The sequence below is a fragment of the Gymnoscopelus microlampas genome (genome assembly GCF_963454915.1).
Source record: "Gymnoscopelus microlampas genome assembly, chromosome: 16".
NCBI lineage: Eukaryota > Metazoa > Chordata > Actinopteri > Myctophiformes > Myctophidae > Gymnoscopelus > Gymnoscopelus microlampas.
The window spans coordinates 16345086-16369890 of record NC_139953.1 but is presented as its reverse complement, the minus strand read 5'-3'; the positions used below and the strand labels follow the sequence as shown (position 1 = coordinate 16369890).

The 24805-nt window shown below is 43.3% G+C and overlaps 1 protein-coding gene across 1 annotated transcript in view; it reads right to left on the bottom strand.

The window, feature by feature from the left end:
- Positions 1-416: 416 nt before the first annotated feature.
- tshr (thyroid stimulating hormone receptor) overlaps positions 417-24805 on the bottom strand; it is a gene marked incomplete at both ends in the record, with an annotated part of 29439 nt that continues 5050 nt past the window's right edge. Inside the window, 10 exons of the mRNA XM_084082078.1 lie at positions 417-959; positions 1898-2783; positions 4257-4445; positions 7794-7871; positions 9343-9411; positions 10735-10812; positions 12150-12224; positions 12978-13052; positions 17706-17780; positions 19038-19109. Coding sequence (XP_083938204.1) covers positions 417-959; positions 1898-2783; positions 4257-4445; positions 7794-7871; positions 9343-9411; positions 10735-10812; positions 12150-12224; positions 12978-13052; positions 17706-17780; positions 19038-19109 — 2140 coding nt within the window. The remainder of the gene's footprint in view (positions 960-1897; positions 2784-4256; positions 4446-7793; positions 7872-9342; positions 9412-10734; positions 10813-12149; positions 12225-12977; positions 13053-17705; positions 17781-19037; positions 19110-24805) is intronic.

Here is a 24805-nt window from a genome sequence, read left to right as displayed (position 1 = left end):
TCTCACGATTCGATTCCGATTCTTGGGGTCACTATTCCGATTTTTTTCCGATTTTTTCAAAACAAACTATTCTCGATTCAAAAGCGTTTTTTTCCGATTCAAAAACGTTTTTTTCTGATTCAAACGATTCTCCCTTCAAAACGATTCTCGATTGAAAACGATTCTTGATTCAAAACATAGGATTTCAGGATCTACTCCAGTCTGCTGGCATGAGAGCAGAGTACATTCACGTAGCTTTTATAATTGTAAAGGTTTTATCAACTGATAATAATGTAAACACACAAAGGTAAATCCAAGATCCCCCCCAAAACATTTTTTGAATTTTTCTTCTTTTTTTTTGGAAAACGAGAATCGATTCTGAATCGTCCAACAGTAGAATCGCGATTCGTATTTCAAATCGATTTATTCCGACACCCCTAATGTCCAGAGCAGTCCTGCTGGTGAATGGGCACCTCCACCTCCTCTGGAACACCTCCACCTCCTCCACCACCTCCTTTCCTCACCCTGTCCCTGTCCCGGCGGCCCTGCCACGTCGTCCCGCCGCTGCTGCCCTTGGACGAGACGACGACGGTCTGGCCCCTGAAGAGCTGCGCCTGCCGCTGGCACAGGCCCACCTTGCTGAGCAGGATGAACACGTCTCCCCGGAAGGCCTTGGTGAAGATGGCGTAGAGGAAAGGGTTGGAGCAGGAGTTGAGCGGGTAGAACATCACCAGCAGGATCTTGGAGTTGGAGACGGTGATGAGGGGCCGGTCCAGCACGGCCGACATGGCATAGAAAGAGATGGGCGCCATGCACAGGAAGTCGGTGAAGATGAGCACGGCCATGCGCTTGGCGATGTTGGTGTCCTTGGAGCCGGAGCGGTAGTGCGGGTTGTGCACGGTGCAGTAGATCTTGACGTAGCACGCGCAGATCACCAGGAAGGCCAGGATGTTGAGGACCAGCACCGACACGATGTAGACCTGGGAGCCAGTGGTGGGAGAAAAAAAAGTACTCGAATGTTTTGCTTAAGTAAAAAGTATCGATACTGCAATGTAGAAGTGCTGTGTTACAAGTAAAAGTCCGGAATTCAAAATTTACTTCAGTAAAAGTACTAAAGCATTGGTATCAAAATGTACCAAAAGTAAAAGTACTAAAATGTTTGAGAATAGCAGATCTACAAGCTCGTAGATCGGCTGTTTTCAAATAGCCTAGGTATAAAATAGGGCTAAAGTGGTTAAAGGTAGGGTAAGTGATATTTTTTGGTTAAAACAAAAAGTATTTTGTTAAAAGGGTAAAGCACTATATTGTGATAGTAATCATTGCTATAGAGTGTTTGTTCAGTACCAAAAATACATTTTTCGGTAGGTGTCAAAATCTCAGCCAATCAGGAGAAAGTACCCATTTTTAAGCTTCATTTTTAGTGTTCCAGTTCCAATTTTGTCTGCTCATTTCTTAGTGTCATCACTTCCAATTTCACTTGTTTAATCTATATCCTGATTGAGTTCTCTATCCTGATTGGATAAAATTGGAAATGAAACTGAAACTGAAACGAAAATGCATTTTCTGTTTTATAAAGAGCTGGAGAGACAAGGAGACTTCTTTTACTGAACAAACACTCTATAGCAATGAGTACTATCAGAATATAGAGCTATTTAGCACTTATTTTAACCAAAGAAAATCACTTACCCTACCTTTAATGTATGTTTTATAATGTAATAATTTATATCTGCAAAGTAACTAGTAACTACAGTTTTCAAATAATTGTAGCGGAGTAAAAGTACAATATTTGCCTCTGACATGTAGTGGAGTAAAAGTATAGACAACTGGAAATACTCCAGTAAAGTAAAAAGTACCTCAAAATTGTACTTAAAGTACACTACTTAAGTAAATGCACTTATAGTCACTGTCCACCACTGACCTGAGCCACGGTGGACTGCGTGTCCATGGGGAGGCAGATGCTGACCTTCTGGTAGCTGCTCACGCCGACCAGCGGCAGCAGCGCCAGGAAGAGGCAGAGGACCCAGCCGCCCAGCATGACGGCGGCGGCGTGGGCCAGCCGCAGCTTGCGGTCCAGGCGCATGGCGAAGGTGATGGCGTACCAGCGCTCCAGCGTGATCACCGTCAGCGTGTAGACGGACAGCTCGCTGGCGAACACGGTGAAGAACCCGGCCAGGCCGCAGCCGGGCCCCGTCTGCCAGTCGATGGCGTGGTTGAAGTACTCGGCGCGCGTGTGCAGGTCCACGGAGGCGATGAGCAGCAGGTAGACGCCCATGCAGAGGTCGGCGAACGCCAGGTGGCACATGAGGAAGCGCGAGACGGAGAGCTTGTAGTGGCTGGTGAGGATGACCAGCAGCACCACCACGTTGCCCAGCACGGCCAGCAGGCTGACGAACCACACGGACACGCGCAGGAAGCCGAAGCCCATGATGTCCTCGCACGGGTTGAACTCGTCGGGCGCCGGCGAGCACGTCACCTCCTCGCCCTCCTCGCACACCACGTAGTCGTAGCGGTTGTCGAAGTCCTGGCCCGTGTCCTGCGGGTTCTTGAGGGTCTCGCCGAAGCCCACGTCCTCGTCGGGCTGGCCTCCGAAGTAGGCGTGGTAGTGGAAGTCCCCCCGTCGCCAGTCCTGTTGCTGCGGCGGCGGCTCTCTGACGGCGGCTCCGTCGCTGGGTGCCTGGTCGTCGGGGGCCGTTTCGGAGGCGCCGTCGTCCCCCTGGAGGGAAGGCATGCGGAGGGGCCCCACGGAGCGCTTGTGGTGGTTCTCGTAGTAAGCAGTCAGGTTGCAGATTATGTACTCCAAGAAGCTGAAAAATGTAAACCCGCGCGCGCACACACACGCACACGCACACGCACACGCGCACGCGCACACACACACACACACACACACACACACACACACACACACACACACACACACGTTATTCAGATTGAATAAAGCAAATACAGCATGCACCAAATTAAACATGTTAACCCATTAAGACCTGAGGCCGATTCTACAAAATGTCAACAGTTTAAAAAAAAAAACCTATGTTGCTATATCAGTGGTTCTCAAATTTTTCATGTCATGGAGATTATATTTATTTGGCCGCGGACCCCCATCTGAAAATATTTTGTTCCAGGGACCTCTTATTCAAAGATTTGCACACATTTTCAAGATTTTTCAAAAATAGCAGATCTACAAGCTCATAGCGCGGCACTCGGTGCCGCGCTATGAGCTTGTATATCTGCTATTTTTTAATAGCCTAAAGAAATCTAAAAATGACACACAGATGCGTTCCCGGTCTTAACGGGTTAATGGGTAGAAAAATCCAACGTAGACTTGTCTGCGACACATGCCCTCCTGAGCACCCGTGGCACAATCAAATTATTTATATATCCAGCTAAAGTAAAATGATTCCTGTTTTGAGAGAGTCATTACGAGTCTGGCACGGCCCTCTTCCTACAATAACAGCGCTGAGTGACAGTAATTATGGCAGCCTGGTAAGAAGTTATAGGTAAACGCGTCAGCGAGTTGATTTAATCCTCGCCAAGGTCCACACCGTATAAGTGCAGCTGCTCTTATTCCCCGGCGCATTATGCATTAATCATGTGAAATGCACAGACTGCAGACTGCATTCCACTGAATGATATTTACTATTTATGCGACCGTGTTTACAAACTGCAAATGAACTGCTTTGTAGTCTGCCGCCAGCTCCGCCTCAAGACAACAGATAAACTTTTCTAGGACGTTTCGTAGCACTCAGTAGCACTGGTGCAGAATATGAATGAAATTAGACTAAAATGCACCGGCTTTGTTTTTTAGGAGTGGGTTTAGTGGGCCCTAGCCACCCATTAAGACCGGGAGAAGCATCTGTGTCATTTTTAGATTTGAGCTAAAAAGCATTATTTTACACTTTGGGCTATTCAAAAATAGCAGATCTACAAGCTCATAGCGCGGCACCGAGTGCCGCGCTATGAGCTTGTAGATCTGCTATTTTTGAGAAATAGTTAACATTTGTGCAAATCTTTGAATATATATATATTTTTAAGCTAACATTTGTAACTCAATTCTTTGCTTCTGGGGGTCCCTGGAACAAAATGTTTTGAGATAGGGGTCCGTGGCCAATTACATATACATTTTGGGGTCCTTGACATGAAAATGTTTGAGAACCACTGACATAGTAACATACTTTTTTTTCAAAAAACTGTTTGGAATGGATTTAGAAGACATTTTGTAGAATCGGCCTCAGGTCTTAATGGGTCAACAAAACGCTCTGGTCAGAAGTACTGCTGCTCACCCGCGCTTTTTCTTGAGGTTTTTGAAGGCACAGCAGTGGCTGGGGTAGGTGAGGTCAGCCATGGTGAGGTGCTTGAAGGTCTTGATGGGGGGAAGCTTCTTGAGGGCCCAGGCGTTGCGTGCCATCAGCTCCCGTAGAGACTCCATGCCTGCGGTCGGCAGGGAGCTGATTCCTGTCAGGGACACATCTCTGAGAGAGAGAGAGAGAGAGGGAGAGAGAGGATAACAATAATTTAGAGAGACAATAGAGCAACAGTGGAGAGGGGATATAGCGAACGACAAAACAAAACACAGAGTTAAAGGGAGAGGCATGGAAGAATATAGGGATTTCTCAAGGGAAACTGACCTGTTTATCCTGTATCCTGTATGAGTTCTTTCTCCTGACTGAATTAAATTGGTATCACAACCTGAAAATGTATTTTCGGTTCACTAGAGCTAGATGGGGAAACCCCTGTTACCCACTGGAAACCACTGTATAGCAATGAATACTATAATATGAATATAGAGCTATTTAACACTTATTTTAAACAAGAAATATCACTTGCACCACCTTTAAGCCCTATATACTTTGTTGAACGACAAAAAGCGAAAAAAGTCCGGCACACTGTCTTATCTTTAAATCTTTATTGCAGAAACAACATTTCGGTCAACTGACTCATCAGTTATCAGGTATCTATTAATTGTGGAAAAGTTTCATAGATCCTGACATGCCCAAAATAAGGATGCCAGGTTGAAAGTGGTTAAGCCAGTGGTTCTCAAACTTTTTCATGTCAAGGACCCCCAAATTGACACTTATTAGCCCGCGGACCCCCATTTGAAAAGATATGCCAGATACCCCCATAAGAGAAGATTTTTACGGCTCTAGCAGTGATTGTCAGCCATTTTAAGCCATTAGCCATTTCAAGGACCCCCAGTTTGACATGCGTTATGCTATGGACCCCCATTTAATGACATTTATATCTCTGGGACCCCAATTTATATCGTAAAATCTATGTTAATTTACTCAGAGTTACAGACCCATAAGGGTCCATTTGGTTCCTAACTATCCATCATTTAGCTGGGGACCCCCTGGAAGTCCCTCAAGGACCCATGGGGGTCCCCGGACCCCACTTTGAGAACCAATGGGTTAAGCTATTAGTTGTCATGATTTATTTATTTATGTATGTATTTATTTAGTCTTTCACATTGCAGATGATCAGCATCAACACAGACATGACTTCCACCTGACTCAAAGTTTAAACGCGTGCGATTGGCTCCCGCTGCATTCGAACCACTAACTTAACAAAAGTGTGGCAGCGTCTCATACAAGCAGGTTCAGACACGCGCTGTCCAGGAAGCCTCGTGGACGGACCCAAAAACCACGTGGCCCCCTTCCATCTGTTTCTGTACAGAATAAAGACCCTCCGATCCGTTTGTCATCTTTAAGCAATTACACATGGTATTTCTTTTCTTGTGCTCGAGCGCCGTTGCCAAAGCGAGCTCAACCTCACTGGGACAGACACATGCGGCGGAGGCCAGCGTCTCCCCAACAACACGTCTGATTGTGTTATACTTGCTGTGTGGTGTGCCACGCACGCACGCACGCACGCACACGCACACGCACACACACACACCACCTTCCATAGGTCAGATAGAGGACAAATGCTCTTCAACTTCCTCCAGATTGGTAATTCCTCGTATCTCTAAACGTCATCATGTTAGCTAAATAATGTAATTAAAATTGTGAAAAAAAATTAAAAAAGGGGAAAGCCAAAACATTTCTTAATCCATTAAGAACTGAAGCTGATTCTAAAAATGTCCTCTAAATCCCAACAGTATTCTGAAAAAACGTATGTTTCTATATCAGTGGTGCTCAATCTTTTTCATGTCAAGGACCCCCAAAATGATATGTATTTGGCCGCCAACCCCCATCTCAAAATGTTTGTTGCAGGGACCCCCAGAAGTAAAGTATAGAGTTAAAAAATGTTCGCTTTAAACAATATATATTCAAAGATTTGCACACATTTTCACGATTTTTCAAAAATCTTTTTTTTTCACGATTTTTTAAAAATAGCCAAAGTTTAGAATAATGCATTTTAGCTCAAATCATCATCAAGTGACACAGATGCGTTTCGGGTCTAAATGGATTAATCACACTATTTTCGTTAAGTGCCGAGTCAGTTGTTTTATTTATTGTTTTGTTCGCATTTGCTCTCCCAACAGTCTTGTTCTTTGCGCTCCTCTCTCCTCATGGGGGAACATTGTGTCAGGCTGCGGACCAAAAATACACACACACACACACACACACACACACACACACACACACACACACACACACACACACACACACACACACACACACACACACACACACACACACAGACAGCTATGACTGCCGGTCCTGATTTTGTCATTCCCAGATGTTTGGCCCATGACCTCATGGAGGTGACCTCACCCAGAACATGTTCCCCAGTGGAAAAGGAGAGCCGGCCGCACAAGGACCACGTTTACCTAAGCAGATACTCACAGCTTGAACCGCAAGAGCAGATAACTGCGGTTCAAGACTCTGGCAACCAAACACCTCATAAACGGGGATATTCAGCGTTACAAACTCCTGAGAAGAGAAGACTAGAAGTATTGAAGAGAAAACCAGTCGTGGAGGAAGAGCTTTACTTAAGTAAAAGTAGCAAATACCACAATATAAAAATACAACTATTCTAAATTTATCAGGCTTTATTTTTATTTTTTTTTTAATATAGGCGATTAAGCAGATTGGCTATTTTTTTGTAGCCAGTAGTACTATAGTAAGTATAAAATAGGACTTAACTGGTTAATGTACTGTATTAATAAGATAAATCTTCAAAGTAACTAGTAACTATATTTCCCAATAATTGTAGCAGAGTAAACAGTACATTATTTGCCTCTGAGATATAGTGGAGTAGTAGTTTAACGTATTTTAAGAAATGGAAATACTGGAGTAAGGTACATGTATACCTCAAAATCTTACTTAAATACAGTACTTGAGTAAATATATCCTCTTCCCTCTCTCATTCGCGCACAATGCGGTTCTGATTTCCCGCGGCTAAACGACACAGCTGTGGAGGAACGATTTGTGTCTCTTTGATGTGGGCTATCACATTTCTCCAGACATTCTTCTCACCCAGTCTCTGGGTGAGAAATGGTTGAATAATGAATTATGAAATAGCTATAAATTAGAAAATAGAAATTAATTGCATTTTTTCCCCCATGTGCATTAATATCATTATAATAGTGATAACATAGAACATGTCCAGAATGGTCCTTAATTGTGCCCTTTAAACAGGCCTTTAAACCAATGTCTTTAATTAAGATTATAATGTTGGCTGGACACTATACTATTCTTTTACTCTATTATTAATAGTTTATTTCTGTGTAATTATCTCATTTCGTAAACTATAGAACTATAGCCATTCACATATGCAGCTGTGTCAAATCTTGTCACAATTTGTTTTGTATAATTGAACCGTAATTACCGACGCCTAATCACCCAAGACACATCTTTACCTCCTCGGGTACTTACAGAAGTATGGGCCCGCTGATGGTACCGGCAAACGCCTTGTCATCCATTTTGGTCAGATATTTGTTTCTGTGAAGGTACCTGGGTGCAGGGAACACACACAAATCGGTAGTTTATTAAGGGGATAAGTCACACTTAACATTTCAATCAGGGCCGAGTGAGCGCGAGGCACGGCCTAATAATATTTACACGTGCCTCATCGCTACGCCTTCCTGTGTTTATTTTCTCTCGTTTTCACGGGGGGTGAAGCACTACGGCAAAAATCACGTTGTTGACTCAAGGTAGATAACTGTAGGAGGGGGGCAGGGGGGGAGGGGTGCCTATAAAACACGCTGCACCTTCCCTACATATCCCCCAGAATCCCTTAAATCCAATAAGGATAATAGACCTGTGAGCGGGAGTGTTTGTCTTGGTCAGGGCGCGCTGGGGATCAGTTCTCCCCTCAGAGCGTGCCCCGGCGCCAACGCAAACACCCGTGTGGTAAGACACACTAAAGTGACTGAGCAATGGCCTAATTAGGCCCCCATAAGGACCCGGGCTATGTGGAGGTGTTGCAAAAAAGAAGCAGTCGGGGGGTGGTGGTGGTTTAATAGCATTAATATCTCATATCCTGACTATTCAAGACTTGTTTGTGACAGAAATGGATGAAGAAGCAACGATTATGCTTTCTCTTTGTGTTTAACTCACTTGAACCCTAGCATCCCTATTCAAGGGTGGGAGGGGGGGGGATTCGTAAAAAATAGCAGATCTACAAGCTCACAAACGCACCGCAACGCATCGTGAGCTTGTAGATCTGCTATTTTCAAGATTTGGACCAGAGGTGACTAGACTTGATTGTAACAGAAATGATTATGTCTTTCTCTTGGTGTTTAGGCTAACTTGTATTTATCTAATATTAGTCTGTACAGAGATCCAATCAACTCCCTCCAAGTATGACTGAGTTCTAGGCTCCAGCTTTAGTGGATGAAGATTAGGGGGAGGGGGGGTTTGGGGGGTTGTTGTAGGACTTCCTGATAACCACTTCTGGAAACTTGTTTTTCCCGTGAGAGCTCTCTATAGCCTCATGGAAGACCCTGGGTTAAGCATACTATAAGTACATTTGAGATGGCCAGCGGTGACCCAGCCGTGATCCCACTGGTTTTGTAGCGTGGTTTTGCGGAAAGGGATACGCATGCCAGATGTCAGAAACGGTTTAATCCAGGCAAGATACCAAACAACTTAATTGTTGGGGTAAATGACAGAACACGATGCTCGATGGACTGATTTTCTGTCTGCCAGTGAAAGATATCCTTCTAACTCCCCAGAATTGGCTTCGTGGACAGTCATCAAAACAGTTTCGAAATTCATATAGAAATAGCACTATCCCCTTGTCTGGATTAATCAACATGTAGGGTTTTTTTTCTGTCAAAATGTTAGTAGTACAGTACGTTATTCAATCATCATTCAATAGTTTTCAATTCAGTTCTATTAATGATGTAGGTTCTGTTAACAAGGTACTGCATATTGTTAAACATTGTCGTGGCACAGTAACAAAACAATACATGAAACATACACTTGGTCCAGCTTGGTCCCATTAAAAGCATGATGTTGGATCTCTGTGAAGCCATTTCCATACAGCATCCTGGGAACAAACAGGGGCAAATTGACATAACATTCATAACAAAAACAATTACTGATATCTGATAACCATCTATAGAAATGAAAGCTGTTTTCCCATCAGTTGCTATTTTCTTTATGCCGTGGCTCTGAGAAAGGATAATAAGAGGGTGTGTCTGTCTGTCTGTCTGTCTGTCCTGGGCTAATATCACAAACCGCTGGACCGATCAATGCCAATTTCTTGCACTGCCACTTGGCTAACATACAATATTTAACTTTAATATTATATAAAGGAAGTCTATGGGCTCGGATTGTCCAACTTTGGGCACAGATTACGTATATGTGTGTGTCTTATCAATATCATGACTGTTTACCATAACCAGATTCCTGCAACCTCTTACAGAGACAAGCCGACTAAACAAGGACTGAACAATCAAGTCGAATCAAGCTGAAACCTTGCCTATATGGAATCATAGACCAGTGGTTTTCAAAGTGGGGTCTGACTCTGAGAGTGCAGAAATGGAACCAAATGGACCCTTATCCATTTGTACACTCTCAAATGAGGGTCCTTGGACTAACGCATAAAAAACTAAGGGGTCCTTGATATTAATTAATTAATTACATTACATTTTGAGAATCACTGTCATAGACTACTGACATCATAGACTGGCCACATGAAGTCCAAGATCCACATGAAGTCATGCTACTATTAGATCCCATCTTGTTTTATAACCTTTAATCTGTACTAAAAGTAGAATCACTTCTCAGTGGGGGCCACTTACTGCCTGGTGAGGATTTAACTGTCCGTGCAATTTTTGCGGTCATAAACGCAAAGAGTTTCTCTTAACGTATTTCTCGGTTTATTAAATTATTCCTTCCAACCGTGAAACCACTTGAATGTGACTGCTTGCTATGTCCTGTTAGAGTCTTTGGCCAGGCTGACCCATTACTCTGGCAAATATTTACAACTGGAGGGAATGGGGCCAATGAGACTGTTAGCTGCGTGTGTGTGTGTGTGTGTGTGTGTGTGTGTGTGTGTGTGTGTGTGTGTGTGTGTGTGTGTGTGTGTGTGTGTGTGTGTGTGTGTGTGTGTGTGTGTGTGTGTGTGTGTGTGTGTGTGTGTGTGTGTGTGTGTGTGTGTGTGTGTGTGTGTGCGTGTGTGTGTGTGTGAGATTAGTTTGCATGTGGGTGCGTATACCTTTGCTTTTGGACGTGCCGTCATGTGTGTTTGCTTGTGCATACATTCATATGGGCGCACACTACCTGTTTTTATCCCTGTGTGTGTGTGTGTGTGTGTGTGTGTGTGTGTGTGTGTGTGCGTGTGTGTGTGTGCGTGTGCATATCTTACGCCGTCAGCACGTCATTGGTGATACCGCGGAATGAGTTGGCTGGGATGTGGGTGATGTAGGGGTGATCAGTAATTTCCCTGAAAGGCAACAGATGACAGACAGCAGCAGATAGAGGGAGGAAATGAAGTGGTGTTGCACACACAGACGTTTGGTCTGGGCTGGAGAGCATTGCTGGAAAGTAACTGAGTACTGTACTTAAGTACCATTTTGAGGTACTTTTTTACTTTACTCAAGTCTTTTTATCGTCGTTGTCAGGCAGAAACCTCTTATCTCCATATTTATTTATTTTTTCGTAAATTAACGCCCTACTTGCGTATAGCAAGTAGTAGTACTATAGCGTCACCCAAAAGTATAAAAAAAAGCAGTTCTACAAACTCGAAACGCGGCGCCAAGCCACACGCTTTGAGCTTGTCGATGTGCTATTTTTGAATTTTGAATGCTGAAAAGTAACAGTTTTGGACATATGAGGTTTCCACCCAGACGTTATCCTTTTACTCCCATTACATCTCAGAGGAAAATATTGTACTTTTTCACTCCTACAATTATTCAACAGCTGTAGTTACATTTGCAGATTTTGATTATAAATAATGAATCAAATTACTTATCAAAAATAGCGATGCGACGCATTGTGAACTTGTAGATCTGCTATTTAAAAAAGATTGAGTACTTTTACTTTTGGTACTTTAAGTACATTTTGATACCAATACTTTTGTACTTTTACTCAATTTTTTTATTATATATTTTTTTACCTAGGTAAGAAATGTGAGTACTTTTTCCACCACTGGTACATTGTTGTATTGATACTTTTACTAAGTTCAAAATCTGAGTACTTGTCCCACCACTGGTGCCAAGGAGAGGAATGCAGCGTTGATGAATGCTCTCTCAAGTACCGTGTCAGGAGAGGAACATTAACCACATGTACCCTAATGTCTCTATTCTGGGGGCGAACATTAGGCAAGAATAGCCAACCTACAAGCTCACGTCAAGTGAAAACTTTATCCAATTAGTACACCTATGAGTGATGAACCCAATAAAGCTCTAATGCCAAACCCGTTTTTTTTTTTTTTTATTATGCTGTAATGCAATAAATCATCGGCAGCTTCCACTGTGGATGTGCACACATATTCTTTATTGGAAATGTTTCTATGACTATTCTCCTTTCAGATATACATACATAGCACAGAAATGGACACTCTCTCACACACGTGTGTGTGTGTGTGTGTGTGTGTGTGTGTGTGTGTGTGTGTGTGTGTGTGTGTGTGTGTGTGTGTGTGTGTGTGTGTGTGTGTGTGTGTGTGTGTGTGTGTGTGTGTGTGTGTGTGTGTGTGTGTGTGTGAGAGAGTGTGAGTGTGAGAGAGAGAGACACACACAGTGAAAATGATACATAAAACCAAATGCAGTGACTGCAACTTACAATATGAAGTTCATGTCATTTGACTGGATGTTGCTGAGGTCGGGGAAGACGTTCAGGCCAGTATTAAAAATCCCCCTGAATGGAACAGGGATAAGCATCATGGACAAAGAGTTCTGTGTGCTTCTTGGGTTTCATCCCAACTAATGATATCTTTTGCTCTTGGTTTTTGCTAAACTATGTGTCACAAGCACGGCGGAGCTCACAGAGGCAGCGCAATATAGCTTTGACATCTGCACTCACACTTCATTGGAAAAATAAATCATATTCGACTTCTAAAGTTGTGCGCAACTTCTGTTTGCAAAGATTATACTTCACTCTCAGTCTTAGTTGCCTATACATGGCTGGTGCTTATTCCAGAGAGATTAGAATGGAAGGTGACTTCAGGCTGCACAACGTAGACATTATCCATTTCCTAAAATGATAAATAAACTGGATGGAGATAACAGCAAAGCATAATTTTCCACTAGGTAGCAAATCCTACATTAATGCACAGTTGATGTTTTGAACAAGATACGACTCTGGAAAAAGTGGTTTAATGTAACTAAGGAAATCAGAGCGTACCACAACATGAAATTGAAACTTGACTCAGTCTTGCCAGCACTGGCAAACGCACCTTGAGCTGTTAGGATGAATAGATTATAATGGTTCAATTATCTGTCTGGGCTAAACATTTTGAAGGGCAAAGTCTCATTTCTCTGTCCTTAGGTTTAAGTATCATCAGCGTGAAGGGTTTCAACGGCATGATGGGTGTAGTCTAAAGGAAGAGTATAAAATACTTCAAATGAAATAGTTTTCTCTTCAACTGTATGTTTTGTAACAGTTACTTACAAGTATTTGAGGTTTGGGAGGCTCCTAAAGGCTTCCGGATCAATATGGGTCAAACTCTTTGCGTTCCGTATTTCTCTGAGAAAACAAAATTGATAAACAAAGCATGCATGCATGTCAAGCTTAATTCATGACTGGAAAGCTTATTGTGCCATGCAGTCTAGATGAAAACAACAGTAACAGTTACTCACGGTAACAATGTTATGGAAGTGTTACTTGCACAACATTGCTGAGTCACAGGCAGCATATATAGTACAGTATACAGTTCATCCACTTGAAAAATGCTAATTTGATTCACACTCACACCAAAGCAGATGCTGAATACGCTCCGTCTCGGCTCCCCTTTGTGTTTGCTGGAGGAATGTGCTTTGTGCACCAACATGGCCAGTATCAAACACATGCACAAACATTAGCACATGGCGATGTGCACGCGCACGCACACACACATTACTTGGACATCAAAACTGCTGACACCAAATGGGTGTCAGCAGCAGGTGCGTGTCTGAGACAAATAGACAGGAGGGGAAAGCTCCTGCAAGCACGCTGCCAAGGCCGGAAGCACGGTCCAATTATTGTTTCATTAGTGTGTTTACTCCCGTCCTGCACCGGGCCCGGCCTGAGAGAGAGAGGACCGAGGCCCAGCAACCCTGCACCGCTCTTCATGCTTTTACAACCCATGTGGTGCTCTGGAACGTGGGCCCAGTTGGCACCTCTTCACACACCTGGCCGAACCGCACCCAACAACTCAGGAGACGGGCATGTCGGGGCCAGTGGAGGAAGTTCCTGAGTGTTTGTGTGTCAAGCCACCCCGCTGATGGAAAAAGAAACCTCATATCTCCATAAGCCATACAAACTAGGCTGTGCTTGGAAAGCCTCATGTCCCCCTTGGCCCGAAGAAGGATTCCCTTTCGGATTAGCGGTCGATGTTTGGCTTCCCATGTGGGACACCTGCAGCTTTGAGTTCGGGTTGTTACAGTGTATTCTGGGGGCTCGTCCCAACTGCGTTTCCTGGTAGGGAGGTGGTAGGCCTATAAAGGGGGTACATTTCGCGGAGTAGGTGTTGTAAAAGTCCAGCCTGTTGCATCAGCTGTGTGCAGGTTCTCTCTTAAGTTTGGGTGCAAAGAAGACCATACTAAACAATACGTTGAAACTAGTTACTTTGGCTCGCTGTTATTGTTACTTCCACTTTTTCAATCTCCTATAAACAACAGACAACATAGAACAGCATTTGATAGTTATTTTCCTTTTATACGTAAGATGACATCTGGCAAAATGTGTGATGTCTATTTGTATGTCTCTTGTTTTTTATATTGTCTTATCCAAAATGTATAGAATTTAGGTGAAAGAAAAAACGAGTGACTTTGATATTAAAACTGTGCCCTTGTTTGGTTGATGAGCTGTGAGATTCATCCTGGTTCACACTAACCAAAACGTTGCAGACAACCATGACATTTTCACTTTACGTCAGTATGTGTTCATTGCCGTATTGTCAACATACATGAACAAAATATAAACAGTTAGGCTGATCAATCTGGGACGAGGTTGTTGTCTAGCGTATAGTTACCGCCAATTAAGGCTTTTATTTTATTTTATCAACAATCAAATGATAACACGATTCGGGTGGGGACTGTATGGTTAAATCTGGGGTGAGCACTCTTCGTCATAAAATGTAATTCACCACTCTCAGAGAATAAAGTACTTGTGGCTGACAACACAGCCACTGTGTTTGTTGTTTCTCTTTTATATGATGTTAGATTACAACCTGTCGTGCTCAATCACACAGGGCCGTATTAGCTCTTGGGGAGAGAATAAAAGAGTATTGTACGCAGTTGTCTCGGGTAGGTCAGTAATCCTCAGTATCTCCACTCATGGAAAATGAAAGCGAGTGTATAATAATACTATGTCATCATACATTTCTAAGGGCTGTAATGTGTCACGGAGAACGTGTTGCCGATGCAAAACAGCTGGTATAATTCACTCCTCCTTATCCTTCAAGCTATCCGAACGACGCACCATGACAATGAGTATTTTACGGAGGACTTTACACCCTGTGCTTTACACCCTGTGCTAGGTGTCAATTTAAGTTGTAACTTATGCCTACTAAAACATATAAAGATTGGCCAAGACAGTTATCTCACCGTTTTTTAAGCAACTCAACTTTTTAAAGAATGTGAATAAGATATGAAGACCAGTGAAATTACCTTTGTTCAAGGCATTGTCACTTAGTAAAGCTAAATAAGATGGTCCCTGAACTGGCAGTATCATACCCATGATCAGTGGTGGAAAGTAACTAAGTACATCTACTTAAGTACTGTACTTAAGTACACTTTTGAGGTATTTGTACTTTACCTGAGTATCTCCATTTCCAATACTTCCAATACTCCACTACATCTCAGAGGCGAATATTGTACTACAATTATTTGAAAACTTTAGTTACTAGTTACTTTTCAGATATAAATTATGATATTATGAAACATACATTAACCACTTTAGCCTAATTCTATACCTAGGCGATTTGAAAATAGGCGAAAATAAGCTCACAACGCGTTGCATCGCGATGCGTTGTGAGCTTGTAGATCTGCTATTTTCAAACATTTTAGTACTTTTACTTTTGGTACTTTAAGTATAATTATTTTGATGCCAATATTTTGTACTTTTACTAAAGTAAATTTAGAATTCCGGACTTTTACTTGTAACAGAGTACTTCTACATTGCAGTATTGATACTTTTACTTAAGTAAAACATTTGAGTACTTTTTCCACCACTGTGTTTAGGCAATAGATTACAGATGATTTGTTTATGTAAGGTTAAAATGGTTGTGCTTAGTCATTAGGTTAAGTTTAGGTATGGGTTTGGTGTGGTTAAGGATCAGAGAGGGCACTTAGCCAATGAGATTGTGTGACTTCAACTTGGGTACTGGTTCAGGAGCCATTGACTTTTAATAAAATACTTGGGACTTTTGAATTGCGTTGAAAAGAACCAGACTGGGTAGGTGACATTTTGGGGTGCCAGTGTAGAGTTTCTTTTAGGAAAACAAAGACATTTAAATGTAATCAAATGACAAGTGCCTGATAAAACTGAAAAAGAATTAAGACATTTGTCGCTGATCCAGTGGTTCGTGAAACACACAGACTAGATGGCTCAGCCTGTGAGGAGCGATGCTGTGAAAACCGGCGCTCAGCCTGGAAGTTACAAGAGTTTTGCATGTCTCGCGTCTTGTCTCCCCCTCCGGCTATAACACACAGCCTCAGCCCTGCAGCGGCGCTGCAGATCCACATCTGGTGTCAGCCGCAAGCAGCCTGACAGGAAGCAGAGCATTAATTTGTGTCTGACCCCAGAAGAAACCTGAGAGAGATGCCATTATCTGTGGAATGGCCCTCCACCATCATACCAATCAGTGGGAAATTGGCACTGCAGAGATCCAGTGAAAAACAAAAACAGAGACCCAGCCCTCTCTCTCCACTAGTGGGTTCAAGTCTTGTTATCTCTGTCTATGTTTTCATAACTGGATCGAGGGTGCTAATGAGCAAAAAAGGGATAACAAAGGCTAATTATCAAATCCCGTGCTAAGTCAAGTCACACACACACATATACGCACACACACGCACACAATTACACTGTTGGAGGACGTCGTGACTGGTCACGACAGCTTGCAGTGAAATATGTGAAGCACAGGGAGCCGCAGACAAGTAAGAATAATGTGTGGTCCGCCCAGCAACTCGATAGTAAATCTCAATCCCATAATGGAGCATATTGCACACTGCAGCATGCTGGACCTTTTCCCCCCTGAGATATACTTGAACAAGAACTTGAGCACGGAGAGCAGAACCACATATTGGTTGTGGTTAAGCCTCTCCTTTCTAACATGGGTATTATGACTGTCTGTTTAGACCGACACTGATCTAGCTAGTGGACCAAATCCAGCCCCTGATGTTTACACAGTACTCTAATCCTATTTAATCCCATTTTGTCTTTATCTTATCTTATCTTATCTTATCTTAACCCATTAAGGCCTGAGGTTCCGATTCTACAAATTTCTTCTAAATTTTTTGAAAAAACGGATGTTGCTGGTTGCATTGTCAGTGGTTTTCACTTACTTTTAATGTCAAGGACCCCAAAATGTAAAAATGTATTTGGCTGCGGACCCCCATCTCAAAACACTTTTGGGGGTTCCAGGGACCCCAAAAAGCAAAGATTTGAGTTACAAAGGTTCGCTTTAAAATATATATATATATTCAAAGATTTTCACACATTTTCACGATTTCTCAAAAATAGCAGATCTACAAGCTCCTAGCGCGGCACTCGGTGCCGCGCTATGAGCTTGTAGATCTGCTATTTTTGAATAGCCAAAGTGTAAAATAATGCTTTTTTTTTTTTAGCTCAAATCAAGAAGTGACACAGATGCGTTCCAGGTCTTAATGGCTTAATCTTATCTAACTGGCACAGTCAGCCCAGGTGTCCAAACCAAAAGGATGAGTTCTGAATCTCATGGACTGCTTTGGAAGCCAAAAAACGCTCCCAAACGGAGTGGTGGGTGAGGGGTGTTATTTCGGAGCGCTTGTCAGACGTGGTGTACTAGGCTTTCAACTATGTTTCCATCAACGCATTCCTTTTGCTGTCAGTGATGTTCAAAGTCGAGCTGTATTTCTTTTCTCTCCGCCGGGCAACGGGGGCACCTCTCTCTGAAAAGTTCAACGCGGTGCAATGCCCGTATAACTTTTAACAACTCACATGTGGGTGATTTTCTTCAGGTTGTAGAACGAGTGCCTCTCCAACCTCTCCAGTGTGATGTCCACTGATATGTATCTAAAAACAAAATCAAACATGAGTCACGTTAAGACTCAACGTTCATCCATATAGAGGCCATCAAGTGAAATAGAACAAGTCAGCTTTCTAATCACATAAATAATGATGTGTTTGTTCAATATCCATGCGTGGCCCCGTGTGATGTTTAATAGTCGGGCACAAACGAGGCAGTGTGTCAGTGTACCTGAAAGTGACACATAAGATCTGTTTTCGTAAAATCAGTGAAAGTATGTGAAAAAAAAAGAAGAAAATCCTGAAAGCTCCCTGAAACTATCAGCCCACCTTAGCTAAAGCTTCTAAACCGTGGGGTAATTTTACAGGTATGTGCCCCCACATATACATTACCTAGTCATCAGTCACTGCTTGCTTTCATTTGTTATTACTTGGTAATTACTATGTACATAATTGCTCATAAAATAAACCTTGGCCTCACCGTGGTATCTCCATAAAAATGCCAAAGAATCCTGTCTTTGTGGTAGGACCCATAGGGCAACAGAATAATGCTGTACTACTTTGATAATTATTACAAGGTATTAATAGCTACAAATAACTTAATAGATGCCTTCCCAAACTTGGTGGGGGGGAAACCATTTTTAGAGCAACTGACATGTTGTGAATCTGTCGCTCGAGACTAGAAAAGATAGTGGACAATGGAGTCACTGGAAGCCCCTGGAAGTTAAGCACTGTCTGCTGGCTGAGTCTGAAAGAAAACTTTACAACCACTTCTGTGTCTTCTCACGCATGACTTGGACGTGGATGATCGACTCACACAGGGCTGTGGATCAAGGGCTCGGGTGTATATTTTACCACAGCCAGCACCTCTCTGTCCGATGTCTGGCTAAATCACCACACACACACACACACACACACACACACACACACACCCAAAGGGCTCTGTCTGTCTGCTCGCCGCCGGTGCATTGGGCTGCGGTGGTGGGAGCGCCAACATTCCTATATTCTAGGAACGCATTAGCGTTTCCAAGTGTGATTAGCAGACACACCGGTGATGCTAAACAGAGAGGATACCATCACCTGCTTGGGTGGGAGACAAGCGCCGGGGCGGGGGGAGGGAGGGAGGGAGGGGCCGGGGGTCTGTGCAGTTTGATTCTAGGGATGTTTTCACACTTTTAAGGGAAACAGCAGGCAGATGAGAGACACCAGGTGCATTAGCCTACGGCGAGCTGGAGTCTGAGCAGGAGGTTAATAAGAAGTGAATGCCACGGAGTTAATCCTCATGGGATCGTTTCACCAACTCACATCCTTGAGATGTTGACCATGTGGGCGAAGGCATCTGCTGGCACCAAGGACAGACGCGTCTCCAGTAACCATCTGGTTAATAAAAAGAGAGAAAATAGCCATCAATTATTATAGTATGTTCAGAACAACAACAGAGTGGTGACAAGAAGAGACCTTTTCAGAAGTGATAATACTGTCGTTTTCTCTTTCGTTTTTTTTCTTTTTCTTGTGTCTTTCATTGATTAAACCATTCATGGCACAGTTAAAAGTTCCTGTAAGTTCAGGGGCGCCGATAGCCGAGTGGTTAAAGAAATAATTAATTAGAAAACTTCAATCCGGGAACGCATCTGTGTCATTTTAGATTTGTTTGGCTATTCAAAAATAGCAGATCTACAAGCTCATAGCTCATAGCTCATACGAGCTTGTAGATCTGCTATTTTTGGAACATTTGTGCAAATCTAAATATTTTGTAGAATCGGAACCTTAGGTCTTAACTCTTTAACTGCCAGTACATACATTAATAAACTCACCCACTGCCAGCGATTTTTGTGTTTTATAACCTTTTCAAGTAGTCACAGAATATTTATCGCCAGTATGATCGATCCCCTGATGGTTGCTAATCACTGGGTTTCACTGTGTGGTTTCACAAATGTCAACAAGGTCATTGCGACCTCATTGACATTTGTTGTCTGCCTTTTGAAAATAGCTTGTACCAAAAATGCATAGTAAACTAGAAAAAGTGCTCCTCGGAGCACAGGTCTCCGCCAGGTCAGGTACGTTATTCTGGCCTCCTGGTGGCGCTATAATAGGCCAATGTGAAAAGGGTGGCATTTCTTCCTCGGCCTAGTGGGAATGTGCGTGTGAAATTTCACGGAAATCGCAAGCTGCATGCATAGTTTGAGGCTTTTTGTTCAAAACGGACCAATCCTGCAAACTTTGGAAGGCAACCATAGGCAATGAGGATGGAATATGGGAAATCGGACAGATCCGTGTTGATCACATGACTATAGAGATGCTGTGCACCGATTTGCATGACGTTTGGATAAAATCTGTAGGAGTAATGTAAAAATGCACAAATCGGCCTCCTAGTGGCGCTATAACAGGCCCATGTGAAAACATTGGGGCAGAGGTTCTGAATTGGCATCCAGGGAGTGTGTGTGCACAGTTTCGGAGCGAACGGGCCAACGGTGCCGGAGATTAGCTGCTAACACACAGACAGGAGGGACACACGGACGGACGGACGGACGGACGGAGGGTAAAACATACTCTCTCGCCATGCCTTCGGCCTGGCGGAGACAAAAAGATAATACACATGAGCCGAGATACAGCATTTTTAAGTAATAAGTTAACCAGGAAGTGAATGGAGCAGTAAATCTTCGGATTGCGTTATCTCTGGTTCTGTGTGAAAAAACAAAAAAATATGCGTCTAACGCGTCAATGGCCATGTGGACCAACTACCAATTGACTTGAAAACACGTTCATGGCAGTAAAAGAGTTTGGGTAAAAACAAAAAAATTATAATAATAAGTATAAATATTCCACCTATTTGCCCAGATACAGTACCTTAAAACATACAAAAAGAGATACCATTGTGTACAGTTGTCATTGGAACCAAATGGAATCTTCCATCTGCAGAACATGGCCAATCACTGCCCCACCGTGATAAACTGTCCGTTTCAACTTTCCTCTGCACTTTGGATAAAAGGCTTCTTTGAAGTTGCATGGTGTAACCCCCCCCCCCCAACCCCCCAACCCCCCATGTTCTAGGAATATGGGAGAAAACAAAGCTTTGGATCGGACTGGACAAAAGGCCTGGGCCAAACCAAACACGGTCTGGGTCTGCTTAGGACAGGGGGGTTTTCAAAGACCGGGTTCAGGACCCGTAGGTGGGTTGGAAGGAGATTGAAATGGATCCCATGATTATTCTGGAGAGGCATGTGTCCGGTGCCTCTCGCAATAAATCGTGTCATATGTATCCTTGCAATAATAAGTATAGGATGAATAAAATATATAACAGCGAGATAGAAGATTATTGGATGTGAATTCCGTTAAGATGGATGGTAGATAATGCGTAAAACAGTGGTTTTCAATTTACACAAATTAGCCCGCGGACCCCCATTTCAAAAGATATGCCAGGGACCCCTATAAGAGAAGATCTTTACGGCCATAGCAGTGATTCTGAACCATTTTAATATCACCCTTAGCCCCAGTTTGATATGTATTAGGCCGTGGACCCCCATTTTTTTTAGCACTTTGGGACCCCCAATCTACACTGTTGTTTCATCAGTGTTGATTTAACTCTGAGAGTGTACAATCAGCGAACACATAATCCGTTTGGTTGCTAACTATCAATCATTTGGCTGGGGACCACCTGGAAAACCCCCTCAAGGATCCCTGGGAGTCCCCGGACCCCACTTTGAGAACCACTGGCGTGAAACACTGATGGTGCATCAAGATAGCACCCTACCTACACAGTCGATGCTATTCTGTCACACACCCTTATAGTTCTTTACACGTCTAATTCTGCCTGGAACCTCTATGGAGAGGATGTTGCTGTTTGGAAGCTGTACTAAACACTAAGGAGCAGATATATGAACAAAACAAAAAAACAGTACTTGTATCAAAACGGTAGGCTGCTATCTTTAACCACCTCTGGTCCATTAGGGGGAACAATAGACTAATTCAGGGGCTGAGAGCTGGCTTACAGACCTGGACCAAGATCACATAGGGAGGCAGGGGGTGTTTAGTCGGTGAAAGTGGGAGCATGGCACTCTGCATTTTGACAAACCCAAACAAACAGAGCGACACAGAGCAGGCCCCCAACACTAACCCCCCCCCTGACGACTCATGCCGTTTCCTTGCTGCCTCAAACCCAAATAATCAGCATGCGATTTTCCCTGGGAGCGCAGAGAGAGGGAAGCCTGGCAAAGCCGTGTCATAGGCTTTGCGGGGGAAATTACTCCCCCCCTAATTTGTCACTTCAGATAGTGGGCCAAGAAACAAACAGGTCAGCAGATTGAGTTTGAAGTATAGGAGAAACCACATAATTCGTAATGGTGTCAGCGGCGATGGGCAGACGAAATATAGCTCTGTTTCCTGAGGACTCCTGTCCTTAATTTACCTCACATTCTGACGTGTGACACCTTGGGGGTGAATGGTAGAGAGGCTCTGTTAGAGCGTCCCATGTCACAATAGCTGAACGTTGAGCAAAAATTGCCAATCTACAAGTTCACAACACGTCCCAACGCGATATTTTTGGCAAAGAGATGTGGCGTAGACTAGAGTGAAAATGGAGGGGTCCCGAGTACAGACCCCCGGGGGACCCAGTGAAGTATATAGTGTTTAAGCATTGTTCAACAACGTTGACCTAACGCTGATCTAAAGCCCTAATGTTGATCTAAAGGCCTCTCATGGAAAATTGTTAATGTTCCTCATCAAAATTGTTCAATATATTGTGTTGAAATGCAGACTATAGTTCTTCAGGGTCCCCCAGGGCTCTGTACTCTCTCCTTTTCCCCCCCTACAGATAGAGGTAGATCTGCTATTTCCACAGAATATTTGCCCCAAAATATAGGGATGCTAGGGTTCATGTGTCATTCTTTTTTATTTGAGCTAAAAAGCATTATTTTACACTTTGGCTATTCAAAAATAGCAGATATACAAGCTCATAGCGCAGCACAGAGAAAAAGAAATCGAGAAAATGTATTTATATTCTTTTAAAGCGAACATTTTTAACTAAAGTCTTTGCTTCTGGGGGTCCCTGGAACAAACTGTTTTGAGATGGGGGTTGGCGGCCAAATACATATCATTTTGGGGGTCCTTGGCATGAAAAAGTTTGAGAACCACTGATATAGAAACATACGTTTTTCAGAAAACTGTTAGGACTTAGAAGACATTAGTATGAATCGGCTTCAGGTCTTAATGGGTTAAAGAGGATAGGAGCGAATGTGGTGGACATGATGTATTATAACAACACTTTAACTCTAATTTGAACTATAATAGATCCCACTGACTGTGCCCCTAATCTAATTACTTTAGAATGTCAAGTAACCCTGAACGGTTCCATTTCGCTGTCCATGATTATCAGCAGCGTAGTTGTCAGTATTTCCACTAACCTTACAGCTACAGCTCATCAAACTGAATGTCCCACCTCTAGTTTTACCATTAATCCTAGCGCTCATCTGTGACCACTCAGGAAATAGCAACGGGATTTCACTCTTAAAGGTTAATTGGTCAATTTCATCCCTGGTCTAAGTCAATGAGAGGTCCGCCGACGGTCCGTGCCTGAATCCAATGAGTTATCTCATTACTGCCAAGAATCCCAAGATTGTGAAGTTTTTGAAAAGACTGGATCTATTGTAGTTTTCCCCCCTCTTGTATTGAAGGTATTTTTTTCCCCTTCCCTAATTATTCTCAAATGGAGCTCTCTCTCCGGGTGTTTGAGAAATGTGCTGTAAAAGGTAAATATTGTATTTGAATGCGTCGTCCAGGCGCAGCCAGGAGTCACGCTACGCAGGCTTTTAAGAGCGTCTGTGCTTTCCTTTCCATCCATGTACCTCTCTGTTACGCACCAACACATGGAGCAACCTGCACGCATTCACTCAGCAGTTCTGAGCACGCACATGTGCACTGACACGCGCACGCACACGCACACGCACACGCACACGCACACGCACACACACACACACACGCACACGCACACACGCACCTAGACATTCCCTACACGTTTAAGAATGCACTATTGAATTACATTTGACAACTTGCATGTTGAGTACAGTTTGCTAGTACGTGCGTTCCTTTGACATTTCAACCTAACTTTGCAGGATCACAATGGAATGACTGCAGACAACTTCATATCGTACTGTATGTTGATGATGATGACACAATCATCGGTACAATCATCTCGTATGCAAGAAAACAAACATCCTCAAGTGAGACAGCTGACAGTGTTAATGGACTGACTGACATCCTGCACTGGCTTGTGTCCACTTAAACCACCCTAAACCCTTAATACTTTGTTGACCTGGGTCCCCCAGGGGTCCGTACGTGGCCCCAAATCTCTTCGCCGAACACAGCCGATCGTACAAGCTTACAACGTCCCTTTTTCGGCGAATGTTCGCCTATTATGAGACATGCCCAGAACAGGGACGCTAGGGTTCTTGAGGTTTACCTTTAAACTGTATATTTTGTTTCATGACAAGTAGTGAAAATAGCCAATCTACCGGTAACCGGAAGGCTCAGCCTAAAACACGCTCTCCCCCATTTTTTCCGCCTACCAGCGGTTCTTGTATTCTTGTATTTGTTTTACTGAGGATAAGGTTAGAAATACGTTTAGGGTTAGGCATAGTTGACTGAGTTTAAGTTTAGGAATAAGGTTGGGTTTAGGCATAGTTTACTGAGGTTACGTTTAGGAATACCAGGTGAATACCACCAGATTAGCCCCAGGGCGACTGTATTTTGGGGCGAGCATTTTGGTATTCGATCTACCACCTCAAGTTGTTTTCTTTTGCTATTTTTGCTATTTCTTTTGACAATATAATGACATGCCCAAAATAGAGACGCCAGGTTGAAAGAAAGTGGTTAAACCACCAATGCTGGCGTGGGCCAGGCCACGGGGTCAAGCATTCTTCGGCGTGATGTGTGTGTACACCACATTCAAGCCTCCTCACGCCTCATCTGCCAGGACATCCTAAAAATCCAACGCAGGGGTCAGCTGCACCGGGCCAGACAGGAGGCCATGCAGGCCAGTCCATAACAAGTCCTATTTTGAATCTGTTTTGGAGATATTT